General features: G+C 42.6%; 1 protein-coding gene across 7 annotated transcripts in view; it reads right to left on the bottom strand.

Annotated features, from left to right (window-relative positions):
* Positions 1-27,099, bottom strand: part of nfic (nuclear factor I/C) — an 80,523-nt gene that overhangs the window by 39,482 nt on the left and 13,942 nt on the right. For all 7 annotated transcript variants that reach the window (XM_044199028.1, XM_044199029.1, XM_044199026.1 and 4 more), the window contains 3 exons: positions 20,819-20,989; positions 20,408-20,584; positions 17,111-17,294 (listed from right to left, as the gene is read on the bottom strand). In XM_044199028.1, the coding sequence (XP_044054963.1) occupies positions 17,111-17,294; positions 20,408-20,584; positions 20,819-20,989 (532 nt within the window). The remainder of the gene's footprint in view (positions 1-17,110; positions 17,295-20,407; positions 20,585-20,818; positions 20,990-27,099) is intronic.

Genomic DNA, 27,099 nt, shown 5'->3' with positions numbered 1-27,099 from the left:
CAGGTACTTTTATGTATGTTGTGGGTGATGTGACCCTCATCAATGCAGAGGGCCAGCTCTTCAGCAGGAGTGTTTAGGAGGACCCCCTCCTGTCTTCTTTAATAATTTTTCCCCATCACTTGCTTTGTAGCTGGTGTTGTTGTATATGTGTTGTTCTGTCCCATCAAACTGAAGCCACAATACAAAAACCACATGTGAACACTGCATTCTCTTTCAGTTGTTTACGGACTCAACCTGAAGTTACATTTACACAAATGGTTTCAACCGACCAATGACAAAGAAGAACTCAGAAAACTCAGACAACTTCTGTGTCACTAATAGCAACTCTGAGTATGATTCAAAAACATCCAGAACTACTTCCATCCATCCATTAGCTATACCCGCTTATCTTTTAGAGGGTTTCTGACAGTGGGCGAGAGGCAGGGTACTTACACTCTGGACAGGTTGCCAGTCAATCACAGGGCTGACACATAGAGATGGACAACCATTTCCATTCACATTCACACGTATGGGCAATTTTAGGACTGTATGTTTTTGGACTGTTGGAGGAAACCAGAGCACTCAGAGAACACCCACACAGACACAGAAAGAACATGCAAACTCCACAAAGACAGGCCCCAGCAGGCCTGCAGGTTTTAACCCAGATCGCCCTACTTGACTAGTTCTAGAACTACTTGCCATGACAAAAAGTAGCATCTTAGAAAATGTACTGTATTCTCCTCATATTCTTTCAAATTTGGTATGGATAATCGTGGCTCCAAGAGGATGATTCCCAAAGGTTTTAGTGACCCTCTGACCTTTTGTTAAGCCCTATGTTTGGGAAAGAATTCCCAACAGTACCCCATTTTGGTTCATGACAAGGTACATTGAACTAATGGCTGAAATTCAGTGGAATTTGGTGTGGATATTCCTGGTTCCACACGGAAGAATCCTGATGTTTTCGTTGACCTCCTGACCTTTCCTTAATAGTGCCACCATCAGGACATTTTTTTTAGCTATGGTGGCAGGGTGGCTCTAAGGATGGCAATGTCTGTTGGTCGGTCCACCACTTTGGTCCTGACTGAAATATATCAACAACAAATGGATGTGCCTGTACATTTCTGAGGTAGATTCATAGAGCCTCTGGATTAGCTCAAAATTTAGCTCAAATTGAAACATTTTTAACTCAGATGCATTGTTACCTCTGTTTGCTTCACCCTGTGTCTATTCTTCTTAACAAAAAATTAATCCTTTAATGAACACTTTCTTCTTGCACCACCTTCAGAAATAAAACATCTCACAATCCAATACGCATGTGGTCATGGCATTTGCTGAGCACATTCATGCTCCACAAAGAAGGAACCCCTTTGGACTTTGTGATTTTTGTGAGCAATCCAGTAGTTCCAATAAAAATTGACATTTTGGTCCATTTATTAAGCATGATTCTTAGAAAAACAGTATTATCCGTATGTTGTTTTTTTTCTACCAACATTTTCATAGAGCAGGGTATAATGAACATTGCAGCCTCTAGCAGCTGCTAACAGCAGCTTTAAATATTTAATCTTGTTCAATCTAAGGAATTATACCATTGCTTAATTTGCAATTGCGGAGATTGGATTAAGTGCACCAGACCCTGGGACGATCACTGCATCTTCCGACCACCCAACCACCAAGTGGCGCCATTGGCGGTGTGACCGCCCAAAGAAGAGAGGGAAGAGAGCCCGGATAAGAGCTAAACTAACCCAGCTTGGATTTAAGGCTGCTCCACTACCCAGCCTACCCCTGGCTAATGTCCAGTGGCAGGAAAATGGAATGGACTAACCCAGCAACGCTATAGCAACAGCTAATCTAAATTTAAATATTTGTATATATGTCGTATGTGTGTGTAGCATGAAGGGGCTACAACTTACATTTCATTGTGCAGCCCTGTGTTGTAAAATGACAAATAAATTACCTTGATTCCTTGATGTCAAGGTACCCGAGAAGGTACCTATCAAGCAAGCCTGTCCCTTTAAAACTCAAGATTATATGCTGCTAAATGATTTTGCCAAACATGCTATTGAAAAATGTAATGGCTACATGGATTATGTTCACTGGAACCGTGGTTTCCAGTCCAAAAAGTGTATCACAGAAACTGTAGGGAGGTGGTCGGGTAGATGGTGGGTGTAGAAAGACCAGGACTATGGCACTGGAGGGTTTGTGTCCTGATTGCAGTGTGTGGTAAATAAAAAAGCTAAAAGAAAAAAAGTCTAACTGAATAATGGAGTGGTGGGATGGGGATCGTTAAGTTTTATTGATACTGATAACATTTTCGAGACTGCTTAACAATCCAAGTCTTTATCGATACCACTATCGATACTTTTATATTAATTTGGTGGAAAGACGAGACGACAATAAATTCTGATTCTACCAGAACTGGTATTGCTTTTATTGCTTAACTGTGAGTCTGTGACTGTTTGATTTCTGAACAGAATGAAATTTGCTTAGCCTTTAATAAACACTGCTGATGCTGGGCATTTATTTGAAAAGGAATACACAGGGCCCCTTAAACATAACGTATAACTATGAGAATAGTAAATAATAATATATCAGCAGTGATAAATGTCCAATATATTTTTTCCAACAATAAAGATGGGGTGAGCTTCAGCTAAATGAACTACCTAAATGAATGAAGTTGGCGAATATTTTGGCCTCATTAAAAACAACTCATTACTAGGCACTCCAAATGTTCTTCTATCAGACAGAAGCTAGATCTGGTAAACCATATTTATGCTGGTAGCTTAATGCACTGGCTTCACCATTCAGCTACATGCCGGAAGTAATTTTGAGATGGCCTTGTTTTTTGTCAAAGGTCCCCCTAAAGATCCTGGGCTAAAGTAAACTCGGGCCATTGCTATGAGATGGAAGGATTTTGAGCCTAATGATACAGTTCTCTGTAGCTGTCATTTCAAGGCAGATGATTTTGACAGAACTGGGCAAATTGTATGTGTGAAAAAATGTGTGATCCCTTCAGTTATTGCATTCTTTCCAGACTATCTGAACAAGGTTAGTGTATTTTCAAGTCATAAGATTATAGTGTTCTTTGTGGTAAACAGTGTTAATATGTAGTGGAAACTGATTGGAATGATGAGCATACAAATGACCTCTTGCTAACATAACTGGAATTACCACTAAACCTGATATTGAAAGTAAACATCCCTTTTAGATTTTTCTAATATTGACTTGTTTTTTTAAGTATTGTGAGCATGCGTTGGTGTTGTGTGTGCCCGCCAGAGACTTCATCTAAAACCATCATAAATTGACATTTTATCTAGTTTTTAAGCCACTTTCTACACTACACTTTTTTATCCTGGCTATTGTTTTACCCATATGTTTTAACATGGTAAAAGTTTTTAGTCATCGGACGTGTGAGGTTTAAGTAATTTTATGCTGGCTGTCAACTCAACGTGGTTTACCGGACAGCCTCCACCGGTGTTAGCGCAGCTAGGTTTGTTTTTAGCCCAGAGGCTAGACTAGCCGATTTTAAGCTTTTAGCACTTTTATGGACTTTATTGTGGATTTTAAACTTTTAGCACTTTTACAAAACACCTTGCAGTCCTTAGCTCCTCTGGCTGCGGCAACCGGAAGACAACCATCTCATCTCACTCCAGTACTGGACAATAATCCCACTCTTCCGTGGCTCGGCTCCATCATCTCTGGCGCCCCGGAGCATGAAGCCGTTTCAGCTAAGCCTGAAGATCTGTGGCTCCTCATGGGTGCAAAGCCCAAAGCAATGGCCATTTCTACTCCTTGCCGATCCCCAGTGGATGTACGGTCACTCGTCGGCGGGGGTGGTGAGAAGGCTCCGGTGAGTTCAACTCCACGTCAACCAGAGCACTGGACTGTAGCCTGCAAGGACAGACATGGTGCAAAGCGCCCGCCTCCCCCTCCTTCAAATCGGGACCTCCCACTGGTCAACAAGTTTGACATCCTAGATACGCAGGACTTTCCTCCACTGGAGGGACGCTCCCATCTTCCAGCGGTCAAGTCCTCGTCTCCCTCTCGCCGCAAGTTACTGAAAGAGGCCGTGATCAGGAGAAGCTCTGGAGGTCGCATTCATCCAGAGACACCTGAGAACCCCTCTGCTAAGAAGGACGCTGTCCCCTCGCAGCAGCAGTCCCCGGCCACGACTATCCCACAGACGGCTGATGGACTCCACGATCATCGACTCTGCCTCCTCTCACCCCCACAACTATGCTGATAGTTGGAGATTTCATAGTAAGAAATATCCGCTTTGCTAATCCGGTCACATACTGCTTTCCTGGAGCTACGACCCCCGACATCCTCGAAAAGCTCCCTGGATTTTTGGCTTCACTCCTGACGACTATTACGAAAATCATAGTCCATGTCGGCACAAACGATAACCACCCGTCAGCAATCTGAGCTGACGAAAGCAGACTTTATCTGTCTCTTTGATCTGCTCAATAGCAGTGGAGAGCATGCTTTTATTCCTACGGCCAATTCCTACACTGGGTCATGGAATTGGCCGTTTTAGCAGGATCCTCAGCCTTCATACCTGGCTCCAGTCTGTCTGCAGTAACCATGACTTTGGCTTTATTCACAATTTTAACTTATTCTGGGATCGTTCTTCCCTGTTTGCACTAGAAAGTTTTCAACCAAAAAAGTCAGGTAGTCGCTGGCAGCTAACCTGCAACACGCTGTACTGTCCTTCTCAAGTAATTGACTATTTACATCACCTGTCTCCCCTTGCTCTTCTTCTTTCTCTTCTCTGCCCACCAAAAACAGCCACACACCCTCTGCTGTCACAAACTCCCCCTTGTGGACTGATCATAGTGCTGCTATTTCTATTCCTGTCCATATGTGGAGCCCGGATCCCTCTAGCACTACTTTTAAAATTCCTGTGGTAATTTCACATAGGTCCTTAATACAAAACAGACACAGCCAACACAGCAATAATAATAATTGCTCTTTGTGGTGATTTTAATATTCATGTTGATGAGTCTTCTAATGCCCTTGCTGCTGATTTTTTATATATCACTAACTCTTTTAACTTCCAACAACATGTGTCTGGCCAAACTCATTCCCGTGGCCACACTTTAGACCATGTCTGGGTCTAAGAAAACCATCTATGGAAATCACTGACATGTTTGTATCTGATCACCTATGCATTGTTTTTAACTGTGAATTACATGCTGCTAGTACTATCTTATACCGCTCTAAGTACACACATGCCCTTAATGAGCAAAGTGCCTCAAAATTCTGTACACTGTTCAATTCTCCTGGCAATGTGTTTCCTGATTCCTCCAACATTTGGCTGATTCTTTTAACTACCTGTGTTCTACAACTTTAGATCTCATAGCTCCTCTGAAAAATAGACCAAACTCAAAGACTAGAAAACAGCCATGGTTAAATAACAGTATTAAAAGCTGTAAAAGGAAATGCAGAAGAGCAGAACGCAGATGGAAAAAAATCAGGTCTCCAGTTCTACTTTGTGGCTATGAAAGAGTTAGTACTCTTCTATAATGGGATGGTGAAAGATTCTCTGCACTTATTTCTGCCCATCAGCGCATCTCCAGATCCCTATTTAAGACCGTGGATCAGTTAGTTAACCCAGCCTCTCCTTGTGCCTCTGCTGAGTGTGAAAAGTTTCTTTTGCACTTTGCTGGAAAGGTGGAGTTAATAACATCTGGTATTACACCCAATCCTACCTTTTTAGATGTGGATCACCTGCTCAGGGATTCTTTGAGCAATTTTTCTGCTGTTACTCTGCCTGAACTCACAGACATCATGTCTATTATGAGAGTATCCTCCAGCCCTCTGGACATAATCTCAACTAGGTTTTTATTGGAAGTTATGGATTGTATTCCGCCCCAACTATTTTGAACTGCTCGCTGTGTCCCAGATTACTTTAAAACTGCTTGTGTCCAACCACTCCTAAAAAAAAACCTGGGCTTGATCTGCTTGAAAAAAACATTTCTAAGCAGCTTGTTCATGCTGTGGAAAATAATAATAATACCTTTGAAAGTACCACAGCACTGAGACAGCCCTTTTAATGAATGCCGACACAGGCATGTGTTCAATTCTGCTCGAGGTGGTCCACAAAGCCACCAGCTTGCACGCCGGACTACCTATCATCAGACGACTAACCCACTACACACAGGCACCGCTGCCCAGCTGCCCCACTCGCTCGCCTGCACGCCTGCGGTTCGCCAGCTTCTCCGCCTCAAGGTTCATTGGCTCTGTTCTGCTCACTCCACTCTGCTCACCTGCTCCGCCGCCCAGCGACCCGCCATCTCCACTGCCGTCTCTAGTCCCAGCACTGCGGCGGCCTCTTCCAGTCCCAGCGCCACGGCGGCCTCATGCAGTCCCAGCGCCACGGCGGCCTCCAGTCCCAGCGCCATGGCAGTCATCACTTCCTGCCGGATGGCAGCAGCTCCCCGCTCTGGAGCTCTCCGCCGGACCGCAGCAGCTCTCCGCTCCTAGACTCCATGCTGGCTCGCAGTTGACTCCTCTCCCAGCTGGAGCAGGCCGCCCCGATGTCCAGCCGGCGGCTCCACATCCCGATGTCCAGCCACCGGCTCCCCATCCCAATGTCCAGCCGCCGGCTCCCAGTCCCAATGTCCCGCCGCCGGCTCCTAGTCCCAATGTCCCGCCGTGGGCTCCTGAGCTGGTTGGCAAGCCTCCAGGGGGTCCCCGCCTTCGCTGCAGACCTCCAGGGGGTTCCCATCTCTGGCCTCCAGAGGGTCCACACCAGCACCGCAGACCTCCAGGGAGTTCTCATCTCCGACCCCCAGAGGGTTCACACCTTCGCGTCTGCCTCAGGCCTCTGGAGGGCTCACGTCTTCGCCGCAAACCTCCAGGGGGTTCCTGCCCTCACCGCAGCCGGTCCCCGGTGACCTTCCTCCAGTGCCACCAGCACTCCACCAGGCCTCCAGAAGGGATTGATCTTCATCTCAGATCGCATGAGATCAGCTCCTCACCTGTCAAGGCCCCAGTCCGTCCGCCCGAGACCCCCAGATCTTCGCCAGTCCAGTCCCTGGGCCTTCTGCCCGAGGTCCCCAGCTCCTTGCCAGGCCAGTCCCCGGGCCGTCCGCCCGAGGTCCCCAGCTCCTTGCCAGACCAGTCCCCGGGCTGTCCGCCCGAGGTCAGAATTTGAGTATAGGTATAGAGGAATGATGTAGTTTAGCAGTGATGGTAATGGTTATAGTGTATCTTTATAGTGTATTTACACTGTTTTCTCACATGAAGCCAAACAGCATGACTTCTACTAGCTTCTCTTCTTGAAAGAAAATTCAAATGTGTGAGCTTCCTTACAGTTAGCCTGGTTAGAAAATCAGATCTCGGTCTTCCATCACTGTTTCCCTGGTCTGAGAGATGCAGCAAAGCTAAAAATAATGAGGGAACCCATGTCAACATTCACAGAGGAATTGTATATAATTATTAATTAATATAGAAATGTGTAAGTATAATGTTAATGCATAAGAATGAGTATTATTTCAGCTTACAGTCATATTCTTTTAAAGGTGCCATATGTAAGATTCTGAAGCATTTTACGCACACATAGGGCATGAAGCTTAACATTCAGATTTGCTGACTGCAGGGAAAATTGATTAGTTGTTTCAAACAGGCTTATGTTTATACAAAGAAACAGGGATATCAGAAAGAACATCATGCACTGAGGACAGTATGTATTATAATGGCCATGAGAGGAGAAGTAGCAGTTGTAGGGAAAGAAGCATAGACTTTAGCAACTTACAAACAGACGAAGTGTAGGATTCCTCCCCTAGGGCGATGTCTCCACACGAATGGTAGAATCTTGTGCAAAGAGGCTGGGACCAGCATGTGCACCAACGAAGGGAGAGCTAAGTCTAAACCACAGCTCCTCCCCACCTCTATAGAAACCTATCAGATAGTTGCACATTCTCATTTAAAACTCTGTGTAATGTTACGAAGAGCACTCTTTCCTAGGATGTTGACTACAGATTAACAGCTTGCTGACTGTGGTTTTCTGAATAGAAAAGATCCTTGTACAAGACATATTTTGATCCTCCAATGCTTTAATAAATGACAAATTGAGAAATAGATTTTCTCTGGACTGTTCTTCCACAAATAAACGAACGCACTGACAAAATCGCCGGCTCTGTGTTTCTGGACTCGCCCTCAAAGCCGCCCTCAAAGAAAAGGTAAGCAGAAACCTTTTGTTAACAACCAAATTCTATGCATTGACTAATACCAAATTAAAAGTGAGTGAGGATGAGGTAAGTAAATTACAGACTAAATTGTATAAGATAAACAAGTGAATTGAATACATGTTATATGTGTACTGAAATTGGAGAATCAAAACTAAGAAATATATTGAAGGGTTAAAGTCCCTAAGTGTAGAACCCCTAAAAGAGAGAAAAAATACTGTGTGTTAAAGAGCATATGTGAGAATGAAATTTTAATGATGTCTCAGTAAGACAACAAACAGTGGAAACCTAGTAGTGTTAACAAAGCTGTTTGTCTGTGGAAACCTAGCGATGTTAATGCAAGCAGAGTGTAACTGATTATTAGTGGTAATTGGCTGGTAACAGTGTCTCAGTAACGAAATTGTTTGTCTATGGAAACCTAGCGGTGTTAACTCCGACAGAGCCTTACTGATTGGGTCAGTTACTCAGGTGAAGTGCATACAAACTGACTGGCTGTTAAAAAAAATAATTTAAAAAATTTGAAATTTAAAGGTGCACTTGACAAAAGTGAAAGTATTTTTAGAGCAAAAGGAAGAGACATGAGTGGGAGTGAAGTATTCTGTAAAACTAATTGATTTTCTAATGTATTTTTTAGAGCAAAAGAAAGAGACATGAGTGGGAGTGAAGTACTCTGTCTATAAAATAAACAGATTTTCTAATGTGTTGAATGTTGCACCATAGGTAATTTGCTTTTGTGTATTGGTATTCACATTGGGGTTGTTTTATGTGGGGTTGAATTTGCCCTATGAGGTAAGTTTTGGGTTGCATGAGCAACACTGGTGGGATGGTCTCGTGGACATGAATGACATACCACGCTCCCTAGGTAGTTTGCCAACTGTGTCTTATGAAGACATATCGCTAACATTAGTAAATGAAGAACCGATCACGCCTCAGCCTCCTCCTGTTGTTCTGACATTAGAAGAATGTGTAGCTGCGTGTGAGAGGACAATAACAGGGTTAGGAAAGTTGTGGATTGTGTGGTTTATGATTTTAATCTTGAGCTACATTGGTTTGGGTTGTATGATCTATTTGAAAAATATTAAAAGGGCACCTGAAGGTGTATGTGTACAAGCATAATGGGAGATCAGCCTATGAATTTGGGCCAGTTAAAGCCACATGTGATACAAAAGCTAGAGGAAAAAGTAGGTGAAAAAGACAAGGGACAGACAAAGAAAGCAGTGGAAAAGTTGTGGGAGAAATGGGAGAGACAAGGTCTCCTCACCAGCAACCAGGAAGCTGAGCTGCCCACCCCTCGGGTGATCATGTGCATGGTGACTGCCGCAGCTGCAAGTCATAGAGAAGCCCTTTGTGAATGGGAGACGGCAGGAAGCCATAAATGGGGATTGGCATATAGGGGACTAGAAAAAGCTAGAGACAGAGATGTGACCACCACAGCCATTTGCGCAATAATGACAGCTGCAGGCAAGGCAAATGGAAACCAAAAACACGGAGAGAAAGGAGGGGTCAGCTGCTGCCTCAACAACAGCAACCATGCTGTCCGTTTCCCCAACCGCACTCCTCCTTCCCCCGAGCGACCCTCCCCCATACCAGTGCAAGCTCCGGTGGTGCTCGTAAAGGGAAGTCAATTGGAACTGGAGACACCAGAAGATGCAATGAATGCCGCCTTCCACAAGTAAGCAACCGGAGCCATAGGATCACTGGCTAAGCTTATGGAACACCATGAACCTTGAACCGGATGGAAGACTTAACATCTGCTGTGGCAGAATTCTCTCTAAACCAGAGCACCAACTCTACCTCTGTGCCTCCAGGAGTAAACCTCACTGTACCCGCTTCAGCTTCATCCTCGCCTGCGGCCTCCAGAGGAACATCAATACGAACTCCAGATGTGATTCCAGTGAAGCTATACAGGCCCTTGGAAAATGCAGTGTGTCAAGGGGCTTCCCGACGAGGTGCAAATGGCTCTGGTGGCCGTGGTGGGTCTCCAGAAGATGTCTTATAAATTGTGGGTAGAAAACTTCATCACAACCGCCAGTATCAGGCACACAGAGGACAAGAGGAAGAAGAATTGAAAGCTCTCTCCAAAAAGTTACTGTGGCGTCAAGTGGCAGAAAAAGATGACGAGGTCAACAGAAACAAGAACATGGCCCCATCTCCCTTACCAACTGAACCACACATGCAGGTGTAGTGGATGAGACTCAGCAGCAATTACAAATCACTTCTATCTTTGCTGGAAAGGAGGGTGTGGCGGCAGGCTGCTCACTGACAGAAGATGAAAAAGGATGGTATGCTTTAGACACCGAATCAAGCCCACATGTCACCCTGGCAGTAGAGAGCCAATATGAAGCTAGATCATTGGGCCCAATGGTCAAAAGTGCACTCACACTCACATGGGAAAGTACAGAGGCCCCTCGGGTATGGAAAGCAAAGGAAGAAGACATGTGGTGCATTTCCGTCCCCACAAAGGAAAAAACAGTGTTTGAAGACGAGGAACTCCCCAGATATCATGGCAGAGAAAAGACGGACCAAACGGATACTCTAAGACTATTAGATGATGTTCCATCAAAGATTTGGACAATATCACCACAAGATGTGGGACTGGTTAACACTCCCCCTATCCATATCACTGTCAAACCAGGGCAAATACCTATATGGCGTCCTCAATACCGCCTCAAACCAGAACAACAAGAGGGCATTGCTGACACAATCCAAGGTCTGCTTCAAACTGGCGTCCTCATTCCATACAAATCCACATGGAACACTCCCATTCTACCTGTGACAAAAGAGGAAAGAAAAGGCTGGAGGATGGTGCAAGACTTCTGCCCGGTAAATGCTGCCACAGTACCTGAGGCCCTCCCTGTTCCTGACCCATACTTGGCCCTCCAAAACATTGTTCCACAGCACCAGTACTTCACAGTGGTGGACTTGGCCAGTGCATTTTTCTGCTTGACCAAGAATCAAGACAATGTTTTGCTATCACCTACAAAGGCCAAACCTACACTTACACCAGACTACCACAAGGCTATCGGGACAGCCCTGGATTGTTCAACGCTGTACTAAAGCAATACCTCACACCCTTGGCTCTACCCCAAGATGTTGTGGTCATACAGTACGTGGACGACATTCTTTTGGCCGCCCCTACTGCTGAAACCTGCCTGACTACTACACACTCCTTGCTCACTTCGCTTGCGGAACAGGGGTACAAGGTCAAAAGAGAAAAGGTGCAAGTTTGCAGACACATGGTTGTGTTTCTAGGTCACGAGATCTCTCATGAATGACACACCCTCACCGCCTCACAGAAGTCATCCATCCTGTCACATGGAAAGCCAGCCACAGTCCAACAAATGCTTGCCTTTTTAGGCCTGACAGGATATAGCCGTAACCATATTCCTGTGTATGTGGAGCTCACACAACCCCTACGAGACGGTGGCGGAGGTGGGAAATCACAAGCTCACTGCCGCCCTATCTTGGACTCAACCTGCAGAAGAGGCCTTCACCCACGCGAAACAAGCACTTGCACAAGCTGACTACCTGACTACACAAAACCTTTCCATCTTGATATTTCTGAAAAAGCTGGAGTAGTTAATGCTGTGCTTTTCCAGAAAAAGGAGGGAGAAAGAAGAGTGCTAATGTACCACAGCTCCAAACTGGATAATATGGAAACAGGGCAAGCAGGATGTACAAGGTACTTGGCAGCATTGGCAAAAGCAATCATAAAAACAAGCCACATAGTAATTTCGAATTGAAAGTGAACACTGATCATGGCGTAGTGGCATTTTTGGGATCAAGTGCATTCACCTCCACAGCAAGAAAAACGAAAATTTCAGGCATTCTGCTACAACCACATGTCACATACCACACTGAAGGTGTGACCATGGCAAGTGGACTGGCCACAGACAATAGCCAAGCGCATAACTGTGCAGAAAGAGCTGAGAAAGATGTAAGACTCAGAGCGGATCTGGAAACAGAACCTCTACAAAACCCAGAGGTGGACCTGTTCACAGATGGATGCTGCTACAGAAGAGACAGTGGAAATGTGGCCTCCTATGCTGTAGTAAAACAGGATCCACACACAAAGACGCATCTCACAATAGACCAAGGTCTCATACCACAACCAGCCTCAGCACAGCTGGCTGAAATAGTGGCCTTAACAAGAGCCCTGGAGTTGTCTGAAGGAAAAAGAGGGAACATCTACACAGGCTCAGCCTTTGGACATGGAGCTGTACATGTGGATGGACCGCAGTGGTCATAACAGAAATTGAGTACTCCAATTTGACACAACTTTTTGATGATGAACAACTGAATGATGGACATTTACATTTCACTAATGTAATGTTTTCCCCCAAAAAACATGTAATACATTATAACCATTGTATAATGCATTATACAACGGTTATAATGTATTACTATTATAAGAATTATAATGATCCATCTATTGCCAAAAAAATGGCAGTTAGTGACCAGCAATTACGAAGTAATGTGATACTTGACCTAATAAGTCATTATAAAATGCTCTATAATGTGTTGTTAATTGTTATAAAGCATTATGAATATTTATGAGGGCGGGAAATTTTAGCTAGTGTTTAGTGTTATTTGACTAAAAACTATGCATTTTCCCATAATTTTAGACTATTTCAATATTTATTAAAAAAAACACACAGGTTGTTGTCACATTACACTCTGTGTTAGCGCAATGTCCTGAAGTAATCCTTCACATTTTTGTGAGTGATCGCACTGTGTGCCATAACAAATAATAATCACAAAATAACATTGGTTAAATAAGGCTTAAAGGAAGGGATCTGAACTACGATTTTGCTCATCCCCCCAAAGTCAGAGGGTTCCCTTCCCTGTCGAGGGTTGAGCCTTTTGGCAAACTGAATATAGGTAAGGTTCTTGTGGTCAGTCCACACTACAAATGGCAACTCTGCCCCCTACAACCACTGTCTCCATTCCTCACGTGCCAGCTTGACCGCGAGGAGCTCTCTGTTCCCCACGATTGAGAAAATCCCTGAGAATGTCACTGACAAGACTGCAGGTGCATTTGTTAGACCGAAAGGCATAACCTGGTATTCGAAGTGGCCCAGGGGTGTGTTGAATGCAGTTTTCCACTCGTCTCCCTCGTGGATCCTAACCATGTGGTAGGCATTTCTGAGGTCGAGCTTGGTGAAGATGGTGGCTCCCTCTAGTGGCTCAAAAGCAGCATTATATTAGGGGAATAGGAAGAGGATACTTATTCTTCACAGCAGATCAATGGTGCAGTCATATGGACGAGGAGGATCCTTCCTGAAAACCTCACCCAGGTCATGTTAGACTGCAGGAATGGAAGTCAGGTCAGACGGGTCTGGAGCTGGAGTGTTGATACAATCTGTAAGTGAAATCGCAGATTGTAGGCAGGTCGCCAGACAAAAGGAACTCTAGCTGATGATTTTGCCAGCAGACTGTGATGAATCCGATCTTTTGGTCGAATAGGACAGGATTCCTGGAGATAACCAAGCTGACTGCAGAACATGCAAACTCCCGTGTTTCTCCTAAAGGGGGGGTTCAGCCGGGGAGAGATGAGCTCGGCTGAGCTGCATGGGCTCTCTGGCGGTGGTGTAGAGGGCGGAATGGAGTGATTTGCTGGTGGATACCAGTCCGTTCTCATGGAACGTGGAGGTGAGGCCCAAGAGTTGGTGGAGGATCAGGAGTGACTAGCCTTAGTCACTAGCGATTGTCTAGCGAAACTCCCTGTAACGCTTCCTCATTCCACCTGGTATCTGCTGCTAGGGTGCGGAAGTCCACGGAGTAATCAGCCACACTCTTAGCTCCCTGGCAGAGAACTAATAGCCGCTTAGCAGCGGTTCCACTGTGGTCTGGGTGATCAAACACATTCTTTAGCATGGTAGTGAAAGTGTCGAATAGCTGAGTGGAATTAATGGCTTCTGCCCAGGCCAAAGCTCTTCCTCTTAATAACCCCATAATATAATGTACCTTGGTTTGGTCTGAAGAAAAAGTCAGCGGCCGTTGATTAAACATCATGGAGCATCGCATGAGGAATCCCTGGCATTTCCCCAATTTTCCGGTGAAGGGAGCCGGATCCATAGCATACGATTCCCTGATAGGAAGCACACTTGCAGGGTTTGGTGGAGAACCCGGGAGGAGAGGCTGGCAGGCTTGAACTGTGGAATGGGCAGTTAGAATAGCGACTTGAGTAGTTAATTGTGATACCTGGTTTAAGACGGTTTGGCTGTGTTCCAAGAGTGTCCTGATCGTGTGCTTGTGTTGTCCCAACAGCTGTCCATTGCTTAAGATCGCTTGCTGAACTCATGCTGGGTCCAGATTAAAGTCGGCTGGGTCCATGTTGGCCAGATCGTTCTGTTATGTTACACAGAGGCTGGACCCAAAAGCATGACTAGCACAGAGGGAGTTGGAGTACTAGTTTCAGTTTACTGTAAAAACACAAGGAGTAACCAGGAGGGTGGAGGTAATCGCTTTGAGCCAGTGTACTGGGTGAAGACAGCGGGCTGGCGAAGACTGGTGAGAAGAGCCAGGTAGATATACTGCAAGGTATTGATTGGTGGATGGAGAACAGGTGAGCAGCAGCAGATGAGTAGCAGATGTGTCAGTCTCTGATTGGCAGTTCACCGGAGGATGCCACGCCAGCACACACACACACACACACACACACAGACAAACACAGGAGGGGAACCAACAGGGGACAAACAGACACTAGGAATGGTACAGCTGTACCATGACATGATGAATAATGATGAGTCTGACACTGACCAAGGCATACAACATTTTCCAAATTTTCCTTCTGTTTAAGAAACTTGCTGTGATAATATCACAGGTAGGGAAATGGACGTTATTTTATGTAAATGGAAATATTTGACATACTTCTGTCATCTTTAGAACAATTATAAAGTGTGCAACATAGTCATCAACCACATCCAGTACAACACTGCTGTTAAAACCAAATAGTATTCATGTTTGAGAAAGTCAGGCTTTTATTAGATTAATTTAAAAATATTTATTTAAACTTCCCCATCTCCTCTGTGTGTGCATTGTCTGCAAATTTTAATGTGTTCATACTTGCACAAGTCGTTCTCGTCCTTGTGGGAGTTGCGATTGTGGACAAATTTTTCAGCAAGTACACAGGAAGAATGCTCTTGAAGTTGATGAAAACAGGAAAAAACGCATGTGATGCCTCTTAAAAACGTTCACAATGGCCGCATGTTATCATTGTACAGAATGTGTGCTGTTGTTTTTCTTCTACTAGCTTCCTCATTCTTCTCGTCTTTAAAAATACATCGGCTATCTTTGGTGTGTTTTTGGATGAGGTGAAAGAGAAAGTGATTGGCTCAGGCCTAAGACAGACCAACATGCCAATCATCAACAAGGAGTCACATGCAGTTCAAATTTCCCAAATTTTGCCCACAAGCAAACAAGCAATTACAGATGGTTGCGAATGCGCATGCAAGATTGCCAAGACCAGCAGATCCCACACTGTAGAGATGTAACATGAACACAAGACAAAAACCTTGAAGCCATTTTCTTTTGACTTGACTGCTTCAATCCCTCACACCACCTGTGTCTGTCAAACCTCTTCATCCACAACCATAAAACTCCCATCTTTATACCATCAAACACAGAAAGACCAACCAACTCAGCCATACTGGTACCATCTTGTTTTTTTCTGCAATTAGCTAATGTTACCAAAAATGTATTCCATATTGTTTTAAATTTAGACATTTTCTGCAAATATCTGACCAACGCTTTAAATTTAAAGCAAATTCTAAGCCTGACACCAACACAAAAACAGGAGAGAAAAATTTATTATTTAGCTGTATTCTTGCCATGACAATTTAATCTCCTATTGCAGGTCTGCACACCCACTTTGCTTTGCAGAGAAAACCAATCTGTGTGTGTATGTGTGTGTGTGTGTGTGTGTGTGTGTGTGTGTGTGTTCATTAATCCTCCAACTCTCACAGTTCCTGTAAGTTGTGTTATCCATTAATTCAGCACAACATCTCAATGTAGTAAGTCAGTATTTAAGTTTAACCTTAAGTATACTGTATCTCAGTTCACAAATGATGGATACCATAGAAAACAAACTTTAATGTTGCACAATAAAGAACAACAGTTAAGTGTGTGTTGCATAGACTGTATAAAAGAAGTGGACGTAGCCACTGTGACGTCACCCATTAGTTTGTGGACTACCGTTTTGAAGCCTAGAGTTTGGCATTTTGGCCGTCGCCATCTTGGTTGTTTGGAGCCAAAAGTGACCATATTTGGACGAGCTAGCTAGCTTGGTTTGCAAGGTGCATCCGAAATTCACGCTAACTGTGATATTAAATGGATGCTAATCTTGGCGAGCGAAAAACAGGCTTTAAACAAAATGTACTTACCGGAAAGAGTGTTTTTTAGTACAACTGAATGCTGAATAAGACATTTTTATGCAATCAAAATGTTACAATTAACTTTCATGAACTGTAAACACACTGTGAAAGGGTCAAAGTTCTTCGACCAAAAACACCCAAAAACAAGTTCACGGCTAGTTAAATGTACACAGCGCAGTGGATATGCATCGCCTCTATCCTGACTGACTGGTCGCCGTGGTAGCAACTTGTCAATCACAAGGTAGCCACACCCTAAAGCATACCCTGCTTTATCATCTATTTTACTCTAAATGGGACCATAATTTACTAAATGAACATCATGCTGTATTGAAGAAGATTTGAAACTAGCGATTGAGACCATAAACTTATTAGGAAAGTGTTTATTGAGGTATTAAATCAAGTAGGGTCATTTTCTCATAGACTATACAATCTATACAATTGTACTTCTTTTTGCAACCAGCGGAGTCGCCCCCTGCTGGCCATTAGAAAGAATTCAGGTTTAAGGCACTTCCGCATTGGCTTCACGTTTCAGACCCGGAGGTTGCTGCTTGGTGTGTTGGTACATACCTCTCTCTTGTACATAGTAAGCGAGGTAGAGGTCGAGCTCTTTGACAGAGACGGAGATGTGTCGAGGCTGGACACAGAGGACTGGATTGGAGCACTGGCCTCCCTTCACCAGCCGCTCTCCATCTGTGCTTTCCAATGGGATTCCTTTAAACAGTATGACCATCACCAGGTCCAACCTCCACACCTTTGAAAACACAAAACACAATCATTATTGACTAAAAACAATATGAATCTAACTCTAGCCAAGGTTAGTGAACAATATAGCATGAGGAATCACTGCACCAGTGCTTCCCTTCATGTGTATAATACTGCTTCACTGAATAGTTTCAAGTTGTCTATACTGGCCAAAAGTTTTACTGTAAATTTATGATTTCATTACTTGTTAACCAAGCCAATTTCTTTGATGCTAACAGGGGAATTATGTGTGTTTCCATTAAGTGAGAAGGAAGAAATAAAATGAGATGATGTCATCTACAGAGGGGAAAATTAATAGACTTCTGTATTTGTGTGTGAGACCAGGGAAGCTTATGGTCTTCTCATCTGGGCACATGTTGCTGCTAGTTACATAACGTTACGTGACTTATGTAACTTAACTTACGTTAGTTACGTGAGTTATGTGACTTATATAACCTACTTAACTTATGTTATTTGCGTAACTTACGTAATGTACTTATTTTAACCCAAACCATGATCTTTTCCTAAGCCTGAGTCGTTTTTTTTGCCTAAACCTAACCAAACTGCAACTGTTTCACAACATTAACCACATTTTAAACATCACGTGACTTATGACTTATGCTGATTTTGGAAACAGCCCTGTGGGTCTTATTAGAGGGTAAGAACAAATGACTTAAGAGGTCGTATAGGTTGGAGGACTTGCTGTGCTGCTTCCATGTTTTTGCCATGTTTTTATATATTGAACATGTTCATAAAGATATGTCTGTAATAGATTTTTTCTTATCTGCAAATGTCAATTTTTCATGCCAACTGTTTACATGATGAAAATCCAGGCAAACACTACCTATCTAATTAATTATCTTTTGCAAGAGAGACCAGGGTACAGCAGATATAGAAAAAAAAAAAAACATAGCCAGACATAACAAAATGACATATAGCATCAGAGACAGCCACAGACATCACTAAATAGATTTGAAGATCAAAGTTTTTGTCATTTGGTCTTATGGAAATGGTGGTGGAGAGCACATTGTCTTACACGTTGGTCCAAAATCTTCCATAGATTTTGGATCGCTGATCATTTGCCACAGCATGCTTTGGCTGTCAATCATACTGGAGTCTGACTGTTCACAAAGGTGAGAAACATACAATTTAGCCTAACTGCGATGGACTGAAAATGGCCCACTGACTCCAGACAAACTTTAAATTAGAAAGTAAAAGTAGGATTGAAATGTCACAGAAATGCAGAACCGATTTGCGAGCAGATAGGATTCGGCTGTGGAGATACATCCATGGTGGAGATGGGACGTTCGCGAAGGAGCCAGCTCTTTTAAGTGTAACGTGGCTATTAATATGTTGCATTAGCCCTGTTGATTTTATTGTTTGGGATGTAGTGGAGGGTAAACACACAAACAGTTTACCCACCTTTTTCAAATGCAACATAGGGTTTACTCACCTTTTTATGAGTTTACCATTCGGCCTACCTAACATTGGACAGTTTAGCTAGTGTTTCCAAAACCTCTATTAGAACACGCAGCCCCTGTCCAGCATGTTTTCCATCCAACCCTGCTTCAACCACAACTGGCTCAAATGGGATTTTATGAGCCATGCAGTTACATTCAAGTGAGGAACACACAATCTCTTAATGTGTCATTATTATTCATCTAACTGTAAGATTAAGTAGGGCCTATGTAAAATTAAGATTATTTTATGTTTTGGAAATTATCCTATCGTTACCATAAATCAGGTTAAGTGGTGTAGACATTTGTTTTAAATTACTAAAATTACTAAATTCATTTTCTTTCTGGGGGAGGACCCCCAGACCTACCGCCAATTATGTATCTTTCCAAGTTTGTTCCCCCATTTTAAAACATGACCAGGCACCTATGTGTACATATGTATGTATGTATGTATGTATGTATGTATGTATGTTTTATTATAAGTAGTATTATTACTGTTATTTCTGATATTAGTATTATTATTATTGTTGTAATTTTTACTATTGTTATAAAATTGATAAACATACAGTATTATAAAACTTGTAAACACATACATCCACAACTTCCACTCTAACTTCAGCTCTGCCAATATATTTATTCATCATGAATATTATACGTTCTTCCATTTCGGTATCTTACTTTATTATATGTAGTTAACCCGCCACAACTCCTCCTGTCTTGTCCCTGGCGGCTGAGGTGTGTGGATTTGGGGCACCCTAACAGCTCAAATCAACACAACCCAACACCAGACAACGAACATCAGCTTGTTCTCTTGTTCTCTGGCTTGACTTTTGTTAATCGTCCTGTATTTATTGTTTTGTTTTCCTAGTATTGTCCTGTCTATGTTCTGTCTTTTGTCTTGCAATAAAAAGTAAAAAATGTGGCACAGTTAAATATCAAAACACATGTTAATCACCAGCAATAAATGGTTCACAGCTCTCCATACCAGGATGGTTATGTGCACAACTGATTTTTTCACGTACCATCATAACTGTAACGTGTGATGCTGAACTTGAATTACATTATACTGTAAACTAACTTTATATGACACATTTTACTAAACTGTAGCTCTGCTTTCCTTTAGGATGCAGAATAATGCATAGGTAGAAGCTGCTGTAGGTATTTGAGAAATTAATGATCTTTGGAGAGATAATACTCAATCACTAATCAATAAGATCCACGTGTATTGTGTTTCTAGAGACATATTGCTCCTATTAGCTACTTGTTTGATGTGAAATATTGAAAAATAAAGCCATGATACAGAGACATGACTGTTGTCCTCTGCACATGGCAAAGTGCACCTTTTGTAACCCATGATACAAAAGCATCTTGTTGATAAAACAATTAGGATGTAACTATTTGATTTTTACTCTCACTCTCACAAGAGAATGCAGACATAAAATTTTAATCTGGGGTGAGAAATAATTGCCCTACCGTCTCTGAAAAAAAAACAACCGTTTCATTTACATTTTCGCCTGTAGATCATCTGCTCTTTCATACAATTTTTGGTTAGAAGCTCTGAAATCATCAACATTTACTTATTATCCTGGCTTGCTGATGCAAACCTAACTGTGGAACAGAACTACTGGAAATTAACATGTACTATATTAGGCAGAATTTAGTTTACCTTGTCAGCTTGTCGGAGACAGTCTATGCGTCTCATTTTGCCTTTCTGGTCAGGGTTTGACAGGACACAGCATGCAGCTTTCTTCCCGGTGATTGACAAGACAAAGTCTTCTCTGCATTCAGGTCTAATGTCCTTTCTTAGCTTGGCCAAAAGACGGCTGGCCCACTTCTGTTTCACCTAGGAACAGAATGATATTGTAAAGGAAGTTATGTCTATTAATATATAGATTAATGTATTGTACTAGCATATTATAATAGCTTTAAGACCAGTAAGTATAATTTGGAAATGTGTTGTAAAACTCTGGTTTGACTACAAATAAAATGTCTTCAGTTTGTTTAATTATCATAAGTTAATTTTAGCTAGTTGAAAATGTTTATTTCTACTATCCACCACTCAACTTATCCATCCCACCTCTGCCTTCTCCCCGAGCAGTTCGTCTTTGACAGCTCTCTCTTCTTCTTTAGTCATCCTTTTCTCATGTTTTTTGAAGTACTTCCTTTTCCTGGCCTGGAGGTTGAACCATGTGTAGGCGAAGGCACGGACCTGAGGCAGCAGAGCCTCAATGAAAGGATGGAACTCATCCTACATGACAGACAGACAGATAAACGTAAATACACACACATACAGGACACACAATTATCAGTAACCAAACCAACTTTAACCACAACTTCCTAAGTTTGGACATGTAGCATGTGTTACGGTTTAGTTCAGGAGGTGGACCCAAGAGCAGACAAGACACACTCGGACTGATAAAATAAACATGACTTTATTTACTTAAGCAGAAGATAACACAACAAAGGGCGACTGAGAAGTCCAACAATGAATATTTCCACAAATAATCCAAGAACAACAGGGTAACGCAGGAACATGGGGAGAAACACAGAGACATTAGAAAAAAACGCAGGAATAGAGAACAGACACACACGACCAGACAAGTGGCAGAGGGAAGACACATAGACTAAATACACTTTGACACAGGTGAAACTAATCAGGACAGGGCAGACAATCAAAACTGGAGGGAAAAGCAAACAAAGGCAGGGACAGGAAATGACTAACCATGACAGTATGACCCCCCCCCCAAAAAAAAGGTTTAAAAAAAAGGTTCAAGTCGTGGGATTCAGGGGCAAGTAGCCAGATGGCTGAAGAACGGAGGTCTGGACGGGGGCAGAACAGGAGCAGAAGACCTCAGGCGGGCGGCCCGGAGGCAGGGTTTCCAGTTCGTCTGGAAGCCTAGACAGAGGCTAAGAAGAAGACCTCAGGTGGACGGCCCAAGGGCTGGACAGCTGCGGGGCAGAAGACCTCAGGCGGAAGGCCTGAAGGCTGTACAGGTGCGGGGCAGAAGGGCAGAGCAGGTCCGGAGGACGGCCAGGAGCTAGGGCTGAAGGACTGAGCAGGTCTGGAGCGCGACCAGACATGCGGAACAACTCCAAAGGATGACCTGGAGACCAGCAATGTAGGTGGCAGAATCCCTCTCGAGGCTGGCGACGAAAGCGGAACTCTCCTCTAGGGGTCAGCGGTGAATGCGGAACCCCTCTGGAGGTCGGGGGCATAATCTTTCTGGAGGTCGTTGGCGAAGGTGGAATCCCTCTAGAGGTCAGACAGGAGGCTGGCAGCAAAGACGGAACCCCTCTGGAGCAGCTAGGGCACTGAAGATGGCTGCAGCACAGAAAGAACAGGAGTTGGCTGCAGCTCGGGCACTGAAGATGGCTGCAGCACAGGAGGAACAGGAGCTGGCTGCAGCTCGGGCACTGAAGATGACTGCAGCCCAGGAGTTAGAGATACTGATTCCTCTGAGGGACTTTTAAGTTTTATTAACTTATATTTTAAATAATATTTGTGATGCTTGTAATTAGTGTGGCTGTGTGTGTGATGATTGTTTTGTGTCAATGAACTGTCTTGTTGTGATCTCTTGTGTATGTCATTTGTTCTCAGGTCTGTGTTGCAAAAGAGATCTTGATCTCAATGAGATTTCCTGAATAAATAAAACTTAACTAACTTAAATATACCTGCCTATCAGTGTCCAGTTTTAGTGACAACTGAAATGCAAATGAAGTTATCCCCTTGCCAACTAATAGCAATTAGCACCGCTCAGGTGTGAAATTATCTCTACAGTGTTTTTACACCTAACCTGTTTGGATCAGTTAAAACAAACCCTGGTGCGTTTGCCTGGTTACTACAGTTCGCTGTCAATCGAACCCTGGTGCGGACCAAACAAGCCGACCAAGGACGCTTAAAAAGAAGGGTCTCGGTCTGCTTCCAAGTGGTATGTTTCATTTCGATTCAATTCAATTCAATTTTATTTATATAGCGCCAATTCATAACAGAAGTTATCTCAATGCACTTTTCCTATAGAGCAGTTCTAGACCGTACTCTTTATAATATTATTTACAGAGACCCAACAAATCCCACCATGAGCAAGCATTTGGCGACAGTGGCAAGAAAAAACTTCCTTTAAGAGGCAGAAACCTTGGACAGAACCAGACTCAATGGTGGGCGGCCATCCGCCGCTGCCGTGTTAGGTCATTTGTAGTGTGAAAGCAAACAGACCTGCCATACATAGTATTTCTTGATAGTAGATGTTTGATTTTAGCTTGATTTCAAAAGCTAAACTATTAATAAATCCATGCTAAACATGAACTGTTCAGGAAGCGGTCTTATAATGGACCTGCAAAATGCGATGTATGTATTTATTGTAAATTATTTGGTTACTGTGGAAACACGTATGCACGTCAGCATGTGAGTGCAGGGATTTTCCCTGATCAATTAGACAGTCAAAAGCAGTTAAAACTGCGGTCTGTTGTGCTTGTACTCTACTCGTGTACTTTGGCAGTTTATTAAGTCCATTAAAAAATGTGTGACATAATCCCACAGTAAACCCACATCCCGGAATACTGCTGTACAAGACGCCTCTTTTTCATCCTGTATCTACCTGTTTGTCATCACATGCAATCGATTTGCAGCCTAATACTAATAATGCTTATAATCAGCTATTTCGTCTTGAGCTTGATCTCCTTGTGACACCAGAGAACATAAATATACACATTAGAAGCATTAATGTGCTGCATGACCTGCTGTCAGTCACCGGAATTTGATTTCCACGACAAAACTGTCCAATCAATGAGTTGCCTGTCAGTCTGTATAACTTGTTTACTCCTCTTGGTTCATTTGTTAAAAAAAAAGAAGTTTTTTTATATTATTGTTTTTGTGGAGGTTCCATGTCCTTTGTTTGAGAGGGTGACTTTTAAATTCCTGTATTTGCTGTCTGTCGGTGTGTCATTTAAGAAATAAAATTAATTGTTTTCAATCATCATCAAATAACCCTTAAAGCTAGGGTATGTAATGTATTTCAGAGGCATTTTTTGTTATATTTGTTGAAATTCTCTTTACATCACGACAGCAATCAATAAAACAAATGATCAATTTAATATTACACAAAATACAGTGTTATAGCTTAAATTAAAGGTTTCAGCTGTTTGTGACTTTTGCACAGTAGTGGGAAAGAAAAACATAACAGATATCTGAGCTAACTGACACTTTAGGGGCCGTTCAGATGTCACGTCTAAAATTGTGTGGAAAACGCCGACCGCGCCGCTTTCATCCTTATACAAGGTTGTCAAGGTTGTCCAACTGTGGACAACTTCTGATTCTGCCGTTACTAAGCAACTGGTCTAAATCACAAGCAGTCTGAATGAGTATTATCAGTCCCTCTTTGGGTTTTCTATCTTTGGGTTTTGGACTGTTGGTCAGACAAAACAAGTGATTTGAAGTGTTGGGCCTCACCACATGTGGAGAACAAAGAACAGAGGCCTGCATGTGAAACAAAAAGCCTGAACTAGTAGAAATAGCGACAAACACCCTCAGGGCCGTTAAGTCAAACCTGTGTGCAAGAGTTAAGCTTGAATCCAAACCCTGGATTCCTACTGGACGAGCCGTCACCGGAGTGCAGGAAGCCCAGATGTCATCCTATAAACTCACAGCGCACCGGTCAAACCCCGTCTTTCCATTGTAACTCTGGTTAGTGCAGGAGGCGCTCAATGTTGAACTTTAATTTCCCCTAGGAAGATCATAACTCGCTGGATGAGCAACAGACTGTTTTGTGTTTGCTGAAAGACTTTTTGGATCCCAGCTGTTATACTCCACATGACAATCTTTGCCTACAGAAGGAAGATACGTATTTACCATTTTTCTTCACGGAGAGAAGGATAACTGCTGAGCCCCGCTCTCTCCCCACTAAAAGTCAACTGCTGCTTCCCTTCGCTGCCGCCCGAAGGAACAGCCACGTTAGCATATGCATCTTCTCATCTCACTCTCAGAAAGAGAGAAAAAAACTTATGTATTTCATAAAATGTTGAACTATTCCTTTAAGTTTTGAACCATGACTGCCATGAGTCAAAACTGCTAATGTAGCTAGCAGTCATCTGCCTCCATTTTGGACTTTATTGTAGCCTAAAACAGCAGGCCTAATTATTTGATAAAGAAGATAATGTCTGATCCCTCAGCAAGGTGTGGCTACAGTAGTAAAGCTAGCCAATAGGCAGGCAGCATACATTGCCAGATGTTTCTTAAAGAGAAAGAACTTTATGCCATTGAGTTGCATAATGATCTTTGCATTCAATAGAGAACCCAATAACTCAATTGGAGTTATGATAGTAATGGACTATACTTAGACTGTATTTCAGGTATAGTAACCCATGTTATTTACTGTTCACCAAGAATGATTAGATTACTCCCCCTGACCCCAATAATCACAGCACCCACCAACTGTGGACAACTTCTGATTTGCTATTTGTTAGCAACACATCCAGTTTTCAAATAATTGTGTACTAAAAACAACTCTAAGACACAACTGCAGGTTCCTAACCAAGCAGAAATAGATCAATGGAAAACACCAAAAGGAGAATGACCAAAAATCTAAATGGGAGCAGGGGGGGGTTGAAACAATTATAATTATAATAATTAATTATAACTCTTAAGTCTGTAGAAATATTACATGGTTATTAGAATTAACTTAAGCTGTAGCCTTTTGTCTAGTGAAGCAATTTAGTGTGGACAAGGAAAACTATTTCCAAAATAATGAGTGCATGTGCAGTAACATGAGTGCTGTTTGGCAATAATGTTAATGGCGATATTCTATATCACCTATATCACCTATCTATATCCTAAGTATTGTGTGTGCCTGATATATCTTATTCCTGCCATAGAGCTCCATTGTTGTCACATCAATGAGCCACAGTGTTACACTGGGTGACATGTTCCTTCATTACCATGAACACGCACACTGTAGTTTATATTAACTCCATGCCACATACGGCATCCTGCTGCCGGAAATACTCACTAGAGCACAAATGTGGATTAATCCACCACTGAAAATAGTCCCCAAATGCACCATTTCCTCCTGTATGAGTGACTCCGTTTTTAAAGATTTAAATTTTCAGTAGGAACCAGTGGGTTTGGGGCTGAGATCCACAGACAGGATAGGGAAGTCAGAAGAGACACGGACTAACACATTTTGGTCTTTTCATAGGATTTGTTGACAATAAGAAAAATATAGAACAACATGAGCTATATCCCTTAAGAAGCCAATGTCTATGTTGACAAATTACTTTGCAAGTGTAAAAGTAATTTTCTACAGTCTCAGCACAACAGTGCAGAAATTAGTTTGCCTCTGGGTTAACAGGTAGCATTCTTGAGCTGTGATCAAATCACTATTACATTCCTGGTTAGTTGTCTGATAACAGAAACAGAAAACTTTCAGTGAGAACAACTACATTGTGTGTGGCTAAATCGAAACAAAATTTAAGTGATCAAGAAGATTGGGAAATGACAGAATAGAGGTTGAAATCAGCAGAGTAAATGATAACTGCACTGTGTTGACTTATAGTCAGCATACCAAGTCAAGAGACAAACACAAAAACAAAACTTTGACCATCTTATCAACAACATAGAAACAGCCACTGTGTGTGTGATTTGAAAAACAACCACAAAGTGCAAACACCACCACAAAGAGCATTAGATGGAGTCCCAGGTAAAGCACAAACTAAAACAAGCAGCAATACAACAATGTATACTATTCAACCACCATAAAGAGTGACTGAGCCTGTCAGGGTGAGTGATCAAGCTAGAAAGAATGCCAAAGAGAGACAAACTGCCGCAGAGACAGACAGAAACACAAAGAGAGAGACAGAGAGAGAGACTTCGGCCCTTTGTATCCTCAACATGTCAGTAATAGTTGTAGTACTATGACAACAAAAACCATTTCAGTGACAGTGATAGAATACTGCAGCAATTTAAAACATGCGTATAAAGTGCACTTTACAGGAGCACACCACAAAACTATAACACAAGCCAAGACACAGTAACAACTCATCACTCAACAATATAATTTGAAATTTTTTTGTCAGATTTATAAAGCTGCACATACGCCTGGTTCTGTGTTATAAATCTTGATCACTGTGGAACTGGGCACATGTACAGGAGCCCCATTTCCACTCCCCCAGTTAGTTATAAATGGATGTCGATACACCCTTATTCATCCATTTGCATATATTTTCTATATGTTGAATCTCTGTTTCAAACGTTGAATGGTGTGTATGTTAATAAATACATGTCAAGTGCAGCCACAAAGTATCTGTTACCACAGCAATCATAAATGAGCAGTAAACCTGTCAACAATATTAGTAATGTCTCTGCTG

Source organism: Siniperca chuatsi, linkage group LG6, assembly GCF_020085105.1.
Source record: "Siniperca chuatsi isolate FFG_IHB_CAS linkage group LG6, ASM2008510v1, whole genome shotgun sequence".
NCBI classification, from domain to species: Eukaryota; Metazoa; Chordata; class Actinopteri; order Centrarchiformes; family Sinipercidae; genus Siniperca; species Siniperca chuatsi.
This window is presented reverse-complemented; position numbering and strand designations above follow the sequence as displayed.